Raw genomic sequence first — 13,125 nt, 5'->3', positions numbered from 1 at the left:
CTCGGCAGGCGGCAATACTCGCGTTACTTCGTTTAGCGTAGCGTGGAAGACGGTAGGGTAGAACTTAGAAGACGGGGCATTCCTTGGCAAGGCAATCTTATTGCGTTCCGCCCTCTCTCCGCGCGAAACGTTACGGCCTTTCGCTCGATAGCCAGACTAAGAGCAGCGTCTAGCTTCGGCTGTTTGGTTATGTGTACGCAGGCGTTGTTGCTAGCGCAATAAAATCGCTGTTCGGGCCGATCACTGCTGAGTACAAGAGTAACGCTCGCTAACTTATTTGGCTCGTTACTTGTGAATTCGGCTGGCGGAGAACCGGCGTTGGGAGAACTGACAACAGGCGGATCTGCAGGGTCTCAAATGGCTGCCCAGAGTCGGAACTAGATGTAGAAGAAAACCATATTAACTCGATGCAGGGACGAAATAAGAGAATTCGGATGCAGAAAATGAACTATAGTGGACATAAGCAAGCTCGTGATGGTGATGATGGCGATGATGATATACACAGGCGACTTTTCCAACGCTACGCACCGCGTGGCTATCTCGACATCGAAACAGCATACCTCTTTGCACAACTGTTCGTACTACAGCTGTTGCTCAAACCAGAAATAAGCGTACAAATATCCGTTTCGTCATTTTTAGAAGATTGTTTCATAAATGTTATCTTCGCTTCCAATGTATTTGAGGCGAACGTGTAATTCTCGGTATTCGTGAAGTGTTTGCTATTGAGCTTCCTCCCCAACAAAGGCTGCAGTCAGAAGCCCCAACTTCGAAACCCCGGAGGTTGTAGTTTCAACAGAGAACTGGCGATCATATCTCTCCAGCACTGCACATGATTACGAATACAAGAAGGCCCAATCTCGAACCTACCCTGAATACATGGTTATTCACATAGCGGGCGGTTTTCATCAGTAGTTGTGGCGGTTAGTGCAGTATAGCAAAGAAAAGGTGGGGTTTGGGTGCAGTGGCAGCCCGACGAACGAGTGAATTTGGTTAGTGAATTCATCTCGGTCCCGTGTTACCGTTAGTGCCTGCTTTGGTCATCAGCGAAATCCAGTCTGGGGAATTCATCATGCTTGCTTTCTTTAACAGCGCAAACAAAGCAGCATTTCGACTAAGAGTGTTCATAGAAAATACACGAACCAATCTCGCCCGGAGCGTACGCATTCATGGGAGCAAAACAGCACGGGAGAGGGGAAAGACGTAACTGGCATTTTTACTCCTCAGCTAAGAAAAACTGTTGCGTATTATGCTCCTGTAATTAATAGCAGGACTTATAATGCCGGGTTCAGACTGCTGCCGCAACTGTCGTAATAACTTTAAAGAATGACATCATTTCACGCCTCAGCCAACCGAACTTCGTGGAACGCCTTTTTTTAACGCCCATAGATCACGATATGGCTTTTACGTTGTTAGCATGAATTAGCCTAAGGCTCAAAACACAACGGTCGCGGCGAAAATGTTTACCTCGTTGCGCAATTGGGACCATGTTTTTGTAATTTACGCGTCAACACAATGGCAGCGTAAGAACAGTACAGTGCCGTTGGTTCACCGTGTTTGAGGCATTTTTTTTCCGGGCCTTCCATCATTGGATGCACGAACCCCGGGGAATGCACGATTGTAAAAAAGAAAGGAGGTTGCCGGACGGGTATGTAAGTCTCTGAGTCTCTGGGTCAGGAGAGTCGGAAGTTGTTGCGAGGATAAGACCAGAACGACGGCGGCGCACTGGAAACCGGCCGTCGGTCACGGCGCAGCGAAGACGGCTCCTCCTCAGCGCTGCATCTACACGGGTTTACGCTCAGTGACGACGCCGGCTTAGCCAAGACACGCTTAGCCAAGCCAAGCCAGAAGGCTTCACTACTTAGCGAAGCTCGCAGACGCACGCACAACACGCCCTGAAGGGAACGTCGGAGCCCACACGCGCACATACATCACCCACATCCTGAGCAAACGCCTGTCCTCCGGCGATACCCTCCCGTCAGCTTATAGCGGCTGGTTGGTGGTTCGGGGTCCGCCGCAGTTGTGTGACCCGGCGAGCGAGGGGGTCACCACGCCGAAGTTGAAGGATAAATAAAAAAGAAAAACAAAACAGGGAGAAAATCAGGCGGCTGGCGGCCTCGAGGGCATGCAAGACAGCCGATCGAGGTGCTGCTGTAGGAAGTGTCTGTGCGTTCCCGAAATATATCGATGCCAGCGGGCGCGTAGAGGCGCGCGTGCGGTACGGTATTTATAGGCGTCTGCGGAATACACGGCCCTTTGGGAGGATGGTATTTGTACGCTCGCCGGACGCAAAGCTTCTCTGTCTAGCTTTGAACAACCGGCTCCTTAAGTATAGGGTTGCGCTGTAGTTCCTTTTTTTTTTTTTTCTTTTTCGGCTGAGAAGAACACGAGCCTATACGCCCCGTACACGCACTTGAGCAAAAAAAAAGCCGAACTTGGTGGATCTTCCTCCACCGTTTGACTGGAGAATTACATAGGTATGGAAGCGGCGTATTGCGAAGAAATGCTATTTTTGTAGCTGCAGTGCTCGTAACACTGGACATCGCCAGTCTCGTCACGCCGGTGACTCCACTCTGCTTTTGCAGAAACGTCGGGCACGACTCGGATGCTGCGCGAAGCAGTGGGAAAAGTTTGGCAGCAACTCTTCGCTCGTTCACCATTCGCTGCGGTGGGTCCCACCGGGGACTGATATGCAACGTTGAGCTCTTCCCACTTCGTTCAAACCCCTCCGTGACTATTTTCGTTCCACATTCAGCCGGGGTTGATAGTGCAGAGTGAGCTATCATTTTCTCTGACGTTGAAATCCCCGCAAAGAAAAGAAAAAAAGTAGAACACCCGTGACGTCTGCCGTCTGAATCCATTTCCCGTACAGAGAAAAGAAAAAAACTGCAACCACACGTCTATTTTCCTTTCTTAAAAGACAAATTTTTCCTTCTCGTTCACAGATTACGCGAGGAAAAAAACTTGTTTGGCAAAATCATAAAACCACGAAACAAACAACTTCACCCGCCTCCCCAGGCATTTGATAAAACGGCGAATGAGACGTTCCGAAAATAAGGAAAAAAAGATAGGCGTTGTGCTTCTCATACTCGTCGCTCCCGCGCCGCGCGTTTCCTTCGAGACAAACACGATTAATTGCGCACATGCCGAAAGATTTTTACTCGATTTTCCAACGCCAGGAAAAGTTGCGACGAGACGCACACGACCGCAGGACCGCCCACTTTCCTGATTTTTTTTATCCCTATCCTCCTCCTTTCCACCACGGCTATTCTGTCGTGTCGCAAACACAATAGCAGAGGAATCAGGCGGCTCCCCCGCAGTGCTGATCAGGTTTTCTCCGCACTGCTCGCAGCCGGGGAGAGAAAGAACGTGGGACGGACGTGCTTGGGGACCCAATTAAACCGCCAGGCATGCGAGGCATTTAGAGGTTCGGGGCCGATCCTGCTGCTGCTCAACACAGTGTCGTGCCGCACTGCCTATACACCGCCTCCGGCTTTTCCCTCAGCGCGCGGTCAGAAAGGAATGTGTCGCCCCACAGGGACAGGAGGCAGGCGAACACGTCTTAGACCCCATTCTCAGCGCAAGAATGTTGGAGTTAAGGCCGTTTCTCGCATTTTGACGAGATACAAAGAAAGAAAATGTAAAGTTTCGCGCAGGCTGGGAGGAGACCTTGTTAAGGGCGCAGAACTTTGTTGACTCCGAAAGGCCACGAAGGAGACTCTCCATGAGGTAAAACCTTGATTGCGAGGGGGAGGGGGGAGGGATGAGGGTTCTATGTTTATTACGAGGTGGGAAGGCATGAGGCCAATGCGTCTGTCCTGCCCACTCCTATGATGAAAACGATGATGGCATGGTGACGATGGCCCACTCAGGAGGATTGTCCAGGGCTGACTAGTCACCATAAGTCAAGTTAGGCGAGCCGGCAACGCTTCACAGACATTTTCTAACCGCGTTTCTTATTATTTCTACGTGACGCGTTATCGTCGCGTCTTCCTAATGTACTATTAACGACACTAACGATGTGAGATAACCAGCCTTTCGTATTAGCGCCAATGACTTTAGCAAGTTAAGTAGTTGTAATAATCATTCACTGGTCGTTTGGCCAGATGCGTACACGACAGCATTAATCATCATTCTGATTTTCCTCCGTTCCTTCTTCAACCTCATTCCGGCATTTTTTCTCAGCAAAGAAATGACGAATACGCACGGGACGCATTAAATTAGGCGCGGTGCTACATTTAGCGCCAGCCTCTGTGTCATCAGGTGGTGACTTTTGTTAGGCAGCTTCGCCTCTCGGGTTCATCATCTAGCCGACGGCGGGGTTCCAAACGCCAGCATCGTTACGTAGTCGGCTTTTCGGGGCGCTCAAAGTAATTACCCCGGTAACGTCCTCGCTCAGCCTAGCGGGGCAATGTGTCCTCCAACGTCGCAGAAATCTGCCCTTTGCGTCCTTCGCCGCTAAATGCACCTAACGTCGTTAACAGCTCGCGGCGCTCCACTTTCCTGCGATCACGTGCAAGGCTTTTCCCATGGGCGTCGGGCGAAGAAATCTGTCGCGCTTGTCCCTCACTCGTCCCAACGAATACGCGTCTCCTTATTTAAATTTTCTCTCTTTCCCTCCCTCCCCCTATTCCCCTATTGCTCTCCCTCCCTATATATATATATATATATATATATATATAGCAGAACAGAGAGATACGGGACGAGGGACTCGGTAAAGATACATATCAAGGTTGCAGTCGTCATTGCCAGTGCTATTCGGCTTTTTTCGAAATATATAATAGGGCCGAATGACGTGTGCTTGTCACGTTTCTTTGATTCATTGATAAATAAGCGAAAATATAAGTCGAGAAAAAATCCGCCGTTTTCCGGGAGCGGGACTCGAACCCACATCTCCGCATAACCGGTGCGGTGCGTTAACCAATTACGCTATCCCCACAGCGGCTTCTCTCTCGACTTTAAAGCGGGGGTTTATATTTACAAGAGCTCTGAGGCCGGTCAACTAGCGCCGCCCCTCGACTACCGCGGGAGACGTAGAACGTCTTCTTTCCCAGCGGCCGCCACGTAGAACGTGGTCGGAGGTCGGGGTTAGCAATTGGCATATCCGAACTGCTGGAGCCAGTGCCTCGTAATGCATGTAGCAGAACAGAGAGATACGGGACGAGGGACTCGGTAAAGATACATATCAAGGTTGCAGTCGTCATATATATATATATATATATATATATATATATATATATATATATATATATATATATATATATATATATATATATATATATATATATATATATATATATATATATATAGAGAGAGAGAGAGAGAGAGAGAGAGAGAGAGAGAGAGAGAGAGAGAGAGAGAGAGAGGCAATGCAAGGAGGTTAGGCGGACGACGTTCATTCGGCGAGCGTATACCTAGCCCGCAGAGAACAAATCACGATGTTGATGATGGCGCGTAAGGAAAGATGAATGATGTGATGATGATGGCTGCACACGGTGTAGGAATGAAGACGAAACATGACGGCGATGTTGACCAGTCACAATACTGAGAGTTCGCGTTTTGAGGAGTCATGTAAGATTCGCGTTCACAATATATGCATACAGCTCAGTTTATTTGCAAGGCTACGGCACGGGAGGGACAGTGACGTCATAGTTCCCCCTTTCCCGTGTCCCAGGATTGTAGGATTGACATTCTGAAACGGTCAAGCTTGGCGCGGCGGCGCAGCTATTACTGGCTCATTATGGGCGCCGGCCGGAGAGACAAGGGGACGGGGATGAAAACGACCTCGAAAGCGATTTGGAGCAAGTGTCCGACGGGGCTGAGCTGCGCCCCGACTCTCGACGGCTTCTGATGCAGGTCTCCCTCTCTCGTGGCGACGTCCAGTTCACCGCTAAGGCATAACCGCTCCGCTCCTTCGCCGCTGGAGGAACAGACCGGCTATGTCGGTCGCGGTTTTAATGAGCGCGTGCATGCTCGTTGGCGCGGGGAACAGCCGAAGGAAACGTGCAGAAGGTAAAAGGCGGCCCTCGGCGGAGCGTTCGCGCGGGGAGACTGCTGGTCGTCGTCGCGGAGAAAGGCGGCCGTGAGAAAAATGTTAAGCGCGATTCGTGCGAGAGAAATGGTAATGATGCAACAGTGCATACCCCGCAAGGAAGGCATAAAAAAAGACACGCATCCAAGCCGCACGTCGATCTAATCTACATGGGCCAAGATGTGGCCCAATTATAGGGCTGTCCACGGGCCCTGGAAGGAGAGAGCTATGTGAGCAAAGGAGCAGCTTTGGTCGGTGCCGGCACAATAACGGAGCTTAACATCGTTTCCAGTTCAGCCCACGCAGAGTTGACGAAATTCCTCGGCGGAAAACACTGTCATGAGGAAAACCTGGTGCCTTAGCCGCTTGCTAGGCGGCTTTGCTGTTGTGATTCTCTAAGCCAGCCAGACCTGCTTCCAATTAGCTTATGGTAAAGACCAGCAGCGAATCTAAACCATGTACGCCTGTTGTTTCAATCACGGCCTTGTCTAATGAAAAATTAAAACAATTTAACATTGGTGAGGTGGCGCGATACTCAAAATTCTGACTGTTATCTTCGCTAACGAGTAAGTTCGGTTCGTTGGTAAAGACGTTGAGCGCCCGAACAAAAAATAGTTTTCCGGCACTAGTATTGTTTCTAAAAATTTTCAGTTTTCTGTTTATGCCCTAACGGCGTAATCATTACGCTAGGAGTTCCTTAAAGCACATACGTAGTCTTTGGCGTTTTTACCAATATTTGACCTATTTTGTTTTAGTTTAGGTAGAAATAAATGAAGAAACAATTTCTCTGCGCTCTAAGTATTTGAAGCCTGGAAGTTTAACAGAGTGCTACGAAATTGTGGCCACAAGAAAAAAAGTACTTTACTCCACACTACTTTGTGCTCTTTAATCGGCTACCGACGAAGAAAAAAGGAGCATCAGCCACTCAAACACGTTGTCAATAAAGAAATTCAAGCACTGATATCTGCTTGCGTAAAACGGAAGAAGAAACAACGCCCTCCCATGAAATGTTTAGCTACATGATCATAAACCGAGAAAAAAAAATTGACATGCATTTGTACTGAAGCTATTTAACTACAAAAACAGCCGTACAGTTTTCTCACGAAAATCCGGAGTTCAATAAACATTCGTACTGGTCAAAATTTTGAACCGGAGTCCAGCGCCTATCCACTGGGGGATCTCCAGTGCAGGCCGATAGCCACCGACCCAAGTATACATTGTAACACCTTATAAACCCCACCTATAAAGATTAATAAAACGTCAACTAAGGAAAGCAGCAAAACATGGGAATATTCCGTGATTTGCTTCCTCTAGTTATGCTTTTCTTCTCTACCAAGCAACCGCAATATCTGTGCAATTGAAACAAACAAAAAATGCGAAATAAAGGTTGTTAACCTAGTACGGGCTACTGCTACAGCACCCAAGGTCCCCAGGACACCATGCTTGAAGAGGCTCACCCCAGCGTAACGAAGCGATGCAACAGCTAATATACCGTTGTTTTGACAACATTACAAAACTTACTTTTAGTGTAACAGTCGTGGAAGTTATTAGTAAGCAAGAAAAAAGCCATGCGCATCGACCATACATTCCGAGACTATTCAAAATTCTTCCGTTCAAAACCTGCGAAGTCGGCATTACTTTCTTCCTGCGTAATACGAGTTGGCGTTAAGCTATATCGCAAGGTACAGCTGGCCAAATTTTTACCTGGCATGTGCGAGCGGCGATTTTTCATGTATCAGCGCCGTATGACGGAATCCAAGTTGCAAACAGGTCGATATTAAATGCATGCTCAGAAACCGCGCTCAGCTGAGCCCATCGTCTGTTAGACTGTTCCTTCTTAAGATCGCCAAAAGACAGAAAAATCTCCGCTCGCGCACGCTAGCGAAAGATTTGGCCGACTGTACATGCATGAGCCAATAAAAAGCATTCCTTTAGCAAAACTTGTGACGTAAAGGGACCCTGCAACACTTTCGATAAACGCTTTCACTATTTCCTTCTCGTCTGGAAGCACTGCGAAAGCTACAGTTATCGCCAGCACAGAGCGGCACTGCGTAATTTGCTCGTCGCACCAGATACGCCTTCCATTTCTGCTTTGTTTTCGTGGCCTTATTTTTAAAGTTGCTATCGAAAGGCGTTCATTGCTGCAACTGAAGGAAAACAGGCAAATAGCCGCTACATCGCCTTAGTGACGTAATTCGAGTCGCCAAAGAACGTCAAGACCGGAAAAGAGGGAAAAATCTTTTGAGCGAGTTTCCAAGTTATCTGACGGGTATAGAGCAGTAATTTTTGGCTGAGGTACTTTGCGACCCCCTAATCTAAGTACTGTGTGTGTTGGGTGACTACATTCTGCAGGCATTTAAGATTTCAAAAAAAAGTTGAAAAAAGTGTTGCAGGGTCCCTTTAAGCTCTGTCGCAAGGTACATGCATGCATGAGCGAATAAAAAGCATTCCTTCAGCAAATCTTGTGATTTGAAATGAACAAGTTTGAGTGCTTCTCCCTCGTAGCTTTAGAATAACGCAGCGTTATAAAAAATAACAATAACGAATGAAATGTCGCCACCACGCAAAAATTTGCATAAGAGTAGGGCGTTGTACTTTTGCTTCAGCAACAGGTAGCTTTCGCTTCAAACGCTCGCCTCCATCTGGCCGCAAAGCGAGAAAGCTCCGTTCGTGTGTGACAATTGCGTGCTTTCCGAGAGCTCGAAAACGCTTACGTAGCTGCACCTTATCAGAAGGCGCTCTCCTGCAAAGGACGTGGTGAACTTTGCAGGAGCGAGGGTCCTGAGAACGGGGTCAGGCTGGCTGAAATTGCGCCTATCTTCTCATTGTTGTCTCGCGCACTGCCCTTTCCTTTACGTAACCTGCGTTGTGCGAGTTTGCTTGCGGGAGCCGGTGAACGTCACACCTCTGATTGCGACGCGACGCGGTGGGTTTGCAAAAACAGCACGAAGTGTAGGCCTTTGATACCAGCAAAACAAAGCATATATATATATATATATATATATATATATATATATATATATATATATATATATATATATATATATATATATATATATATATATATATATATATATATATATATATATATATATATATATATATATATATATATACAAGCACACACACGCTTCAATGCAGAAGGGAGGTTCTAAATCGGTACCATGGAAATGCCGCACCCAGTTGCTGGCTTCAGACGAAGTAAATGAAGAGTTGCAAGGAAAAACTATAACTAATTTGTTCCAGACGAATTGAAAGCGGGAGAAAAGAAAAATCATAAGACGGGCTCTTCACCAAAAGCACCTGGTTAGCTTAAATGTAAGCGGCTGATTGTTGGCCAAGAGAAAACACGAATCGGAACTCCGGCCGAGAATGGAATAAGGCGGGGTGCAGTTTAACAGAAAAAAAAAAATCCGGGCCATCTTCACTAACGTGAAACCTGGCGAGGGGCGAAGCATGCAGTGTATAAGTGTATTCTTGGCGCATTGGCGTTTTTGCCAACGGAGATGAAACCGTTGGGGGTAAAGGTATACAGCTTTGCTGCAAAAGTCTCTTGTCTTTGAAGCACGAAGATCTCTAGCGCGAGGCGCAAACGAGTCTCCCGGTGTTTTTCTAGTACGTGCTACGAAGCGCCCCAGTGCGAGGCGTAGACGAGTGTCCCGGTGTTTTTTAGTACGCGTTACGTTCTACCGCGAGGCGTAAACGAGTTTCCCGTTTTTTTTTTTTACCATGACTGCATGAGACGACGATTACAACGACGACGACGACGACAGCAGACGCCAACAGCCTCAGCCCATAAGGGGCTTCGCCCTAAAAACTAAACTTTCTTGGACTCATGTTGGGTACCGGCCACGACGTCCGTCTTCCTGATCTAGGTGGTCGAAATTAATCGGAAGACCTTCACTACAGCGCGTTTCCTAGCGGAGGTGTAATTACGGGGCCTAAAACCCAAAAATATTTGAAAAGGGCATTTTCATGAGCTATGTGCATACTCTAACCGGAGGTCTGCCTAACATTTCCTTGTATCAATGAACCACCTTTACACACAACGTTCCGCACGCACGACGGCCAGATGGGCTAGAAAGCGTTTTTTTTTTTTTTCTTTAACCTAACCACGTCATGAGTACAAAACAGGTTCAGAATGACGTTGGAAAGGGAAGAGGATAGCCGTGGAAAGGAAGGAACAAAAAGCCACCCCTCTTTCTTGCACAGTACAATTGATGTGTGCGTTGTTTGCTGTTTTTTGTTGATGTTTTTTACTTTGTTAAGAAAGACAGCGGCTAGGAAAGCAACTGGTTTTGTATTGAAAGGGAGATATTTAGTACCGCTTATTTCCTCGATTAGCAGCTATGTAATCAAAGGGGTGGTTGCGTTCGAAAACGCACTGCAACAGCAAATATCTCGTATCAATGGAAAACAAACTGTACATCCCGCAACCGTTTACAGTGTCCGGAAGTCCGTGCAGAAGAGAGTCCGACAGCGGGAGACGGCGAGTCGGTCATGCGTAGCGCATCGGCTATCATACCTGTCACGCTCATCACGATCAGCGAAACGGACAGTGAAACGCGCCTTCAGAGGCAGCGATTGCAAACGACGGGCAGTCACGGACTGCGCGGAGCGAAAGTTGGAGGGACCACGCAAGCAAAAGAGAAGACTTTGAATGCAGTAGAACTAGCAAATAAAACCAAGCAAAAAAACGGGCAGTCAAGGTAAAAGACTGGTTGGCCGCCATCACGCAGCTGTCCCTTGGCAATTCTTAGTATTTTTCTTAGAGGGGTTATTGAAGAGTAAAGGTTGATATAGGGGGTAAGCTAAGCACGCAGATGACTAATGAAGCGTATGTTTAATGCAGTAACCTTTGACCTGGGAGCACAGCTTCATCTAGACTCAGCGTTCCCTGTGCCTACCAGGAGAAGCACGTCCCTTCTCCGCGCGTTCGCTGAAAGGTACGATGCTCGCTGCTCTCGTGACAACAGAAACATCCACATCGGCGGTAACCCCCCATTCTCACCTGAGGTGAGTGCTATCAATCCGAGCAGTAGCAGCAGCAGCGGCGACATCGCCGAGACGACGTGGGCCCGGTGCGGCCGGCTGGCCGTTGCCGCCATGGCTGGCGGCCCTGGTCGCGTAGCGCGGGTCTCAGACCGGCGGCCCCCCCGTCGTCGCACGCACACACACACACAAGCGCACCCCGAGTCGCCGCACACCTCAGGTGCCCATGTCCCGTTGCCTCGCGTGTCGACGGCGCGCTCTATCCTCCGGCGGCGTATTCCCTCCTCGTCGTCGTGGCTGGCGGTCTCTCTTTCTAGGTGGACGCGCGATGCGGCTCCTCTGGCAGCGCGCTCGGCTCGAGTGATCCGGACAACCGGTCCTCCGGGAGAGCGGCCTACACGGGGCCCTAGGACCTGTTCACTCCGGGGGAGGGGGAGGGAGAGAGGCCGCACGCACGTCGTCGTGGCCCCCTTTTCTCCTGGTCGCTTCTTGGCTTCTTTTTGTCTCTCGTTTTCTCGCCGAGGAGCCCGCCTGCACCACCGACCCCCTTACCCGGACCGACCAGGTGACTGACTCGCCACTGGCGTGACGTCACCGTACCCGCGCGTGTTTGCGCGCGCGGGACAACCGTTATACGCGTTCCGTTGCACCCCTCTTCCAATCTTCGAGGGACGGGCGGCCACCGCTCCCCTGAAGATGCCGCCGCCGCCACTGCGCTGGCGTTTCACGCAACGGACGTGCGTGCTCGTTTGTCTCTGGCCGGCTTGTTAGCGGCTCCATCGTGGTTGGGCGTGCTGCTTTCTGTAGGTCTCGCTCTCGAGAGCGGTGCCGATTATGGGGAGCGATGTGCGGGAGTGGCTCCTGCTGCCGTGGACACGTCGTCCCTTTCTTTCACGGTTACCGCGTCGTTTATCGCTTTCGGACGGCCCCGCGGTAGCTGAGGTCAGGTTGGACCGCTTGGCCTAAAGAGCGCTGCGTACCGTTTGCGTGAGGTGGGAAGCGAAAACATAGATCTTTCGTGCTATATGTGTTCCGAGAGAAACCAGCAGGGCGTATCTCTGAGAAAAAAAAATTAAAAAGAAATTGTATAGCCTTCACTGCGGAGCCTCTAAACGGGACGAGAGGAAACAGATCTACGGGACGTCGCACCTCTTCACCTTTCACTCACGTGAGGAGTAGGATCGATAACATGCCAAGTGAACAGTAGTGAAGTGCCATGCGTAATGTAGCCCTCCCGTACGCCCTATTCCTCACAGAACAAGGGTATTCCCAGATTTCGCAAGGGGTTCACGCGTAGAAGTGCTTGGTATAAAACACGAATACACCACTCCTTAAGAGGATACCTTATTTTATAATTTCCTATCAGGAGGTGACTGGCATGGGCGGTTTAGTTGGAGCCGGTGTCGTTCCCTACTATAGGGAAGCTAACTCTTCCTCCCCCTAATTTCTCTCCCCGCATCTGTCTTCTCATCTCCGTCCAAATGAAGGTTCTACTACTTCTGCCCCACCTTCCCTGTGCCGCATAGCGATCTTCATTGAGATACTGTTCCTTCCTCAACAATATCTTTTTGACTGACAATGTATTACTGCGTCAGCGATAGATGGAACGTGTCAGCAATATTTCTGCGCCGCTCTCAAGAGCCGCGTCGACAGAACGAATGATAGAAGAGCGCAGAAAGACAGAGTGGAGAGAGCGTGTGTAGAAAGAGAGCTGCATTCCAGAAAGGAGGGAGCTGCCTTTGTAGTGGTGCCGACGTTGCCAGGGTGACGTCAAGTCGAAGCGTGGCGTGTCACCTGCCTCTGCGCCGTCTCGACAGGTCCCGTGACTCCCTCCACCGCTTGAGCGCGCTGTAGAAACGACTGTTCAGTGCAGGGTGGCAAAACAGGAAGCCGGAGAAAGGAACGAACATTGGGCCAAGCCTCAAGCTCGCAAGGGAGAAGGGCGACAGGCCCACGCATTCTTAGAAATCCACAAACTGATCTCCGATTAATAATCCACATTTCGCCTCCATGACAAATGCAGCCTCCGCCGGTATCGACATAAGGACACAGCCACATCACTTACACGCTTACTTGTGTCCAGAAGTGATGATTACTGTTCTTTA

The 13,125-nt window shown here is 49.2% G+C and overlaps 1 protein-coding gene across 1 annotated transcript in view; it reads right to left on the bottom strand.

Moving 5' to 3' along the window:
- LOC144178653 (uncharacterized) overlaps window positions 1–11,275 on the bottom strand; it is a 241,113-nt gene extending 229,838 nt beyond the window's left edge. Inside the window, 1 exon segment of the mRNA XM_077706659.1 lies at window positions 11,040–11,275. Within this exon segment, the coding sequence (XP_077562785.1) occupies window positions 11,040–11,136 (97 nt within the window). The 5' untranslated portion in view covers window positions 11,137–11,275.
- Between the last annotated feature and the right edge of the window lie 1,850 nt (window positions 11,276–13,125).

This window comes from Haemaphysalis longicornis, unplaced genomic scaffold, assembly GCF_048455015.1.
Source record: "Haemaphysalis longicornis isolate Haplotype H1 unplaced genomic scaffold, Haemaphysalis longicornis Haplotype H1 scaffold_4, whole genome shotgun sequence".
Lineage (NCBI taxonomy): Eukaryota > Metazoa > Arthropoda > Arachnida > Ixodida > Ixodidae > Haemaphysalis > Haemaphysalis longicornis.
This window is presented reverse-complemented; position numbering and strand designations above follow the sequence as displayed.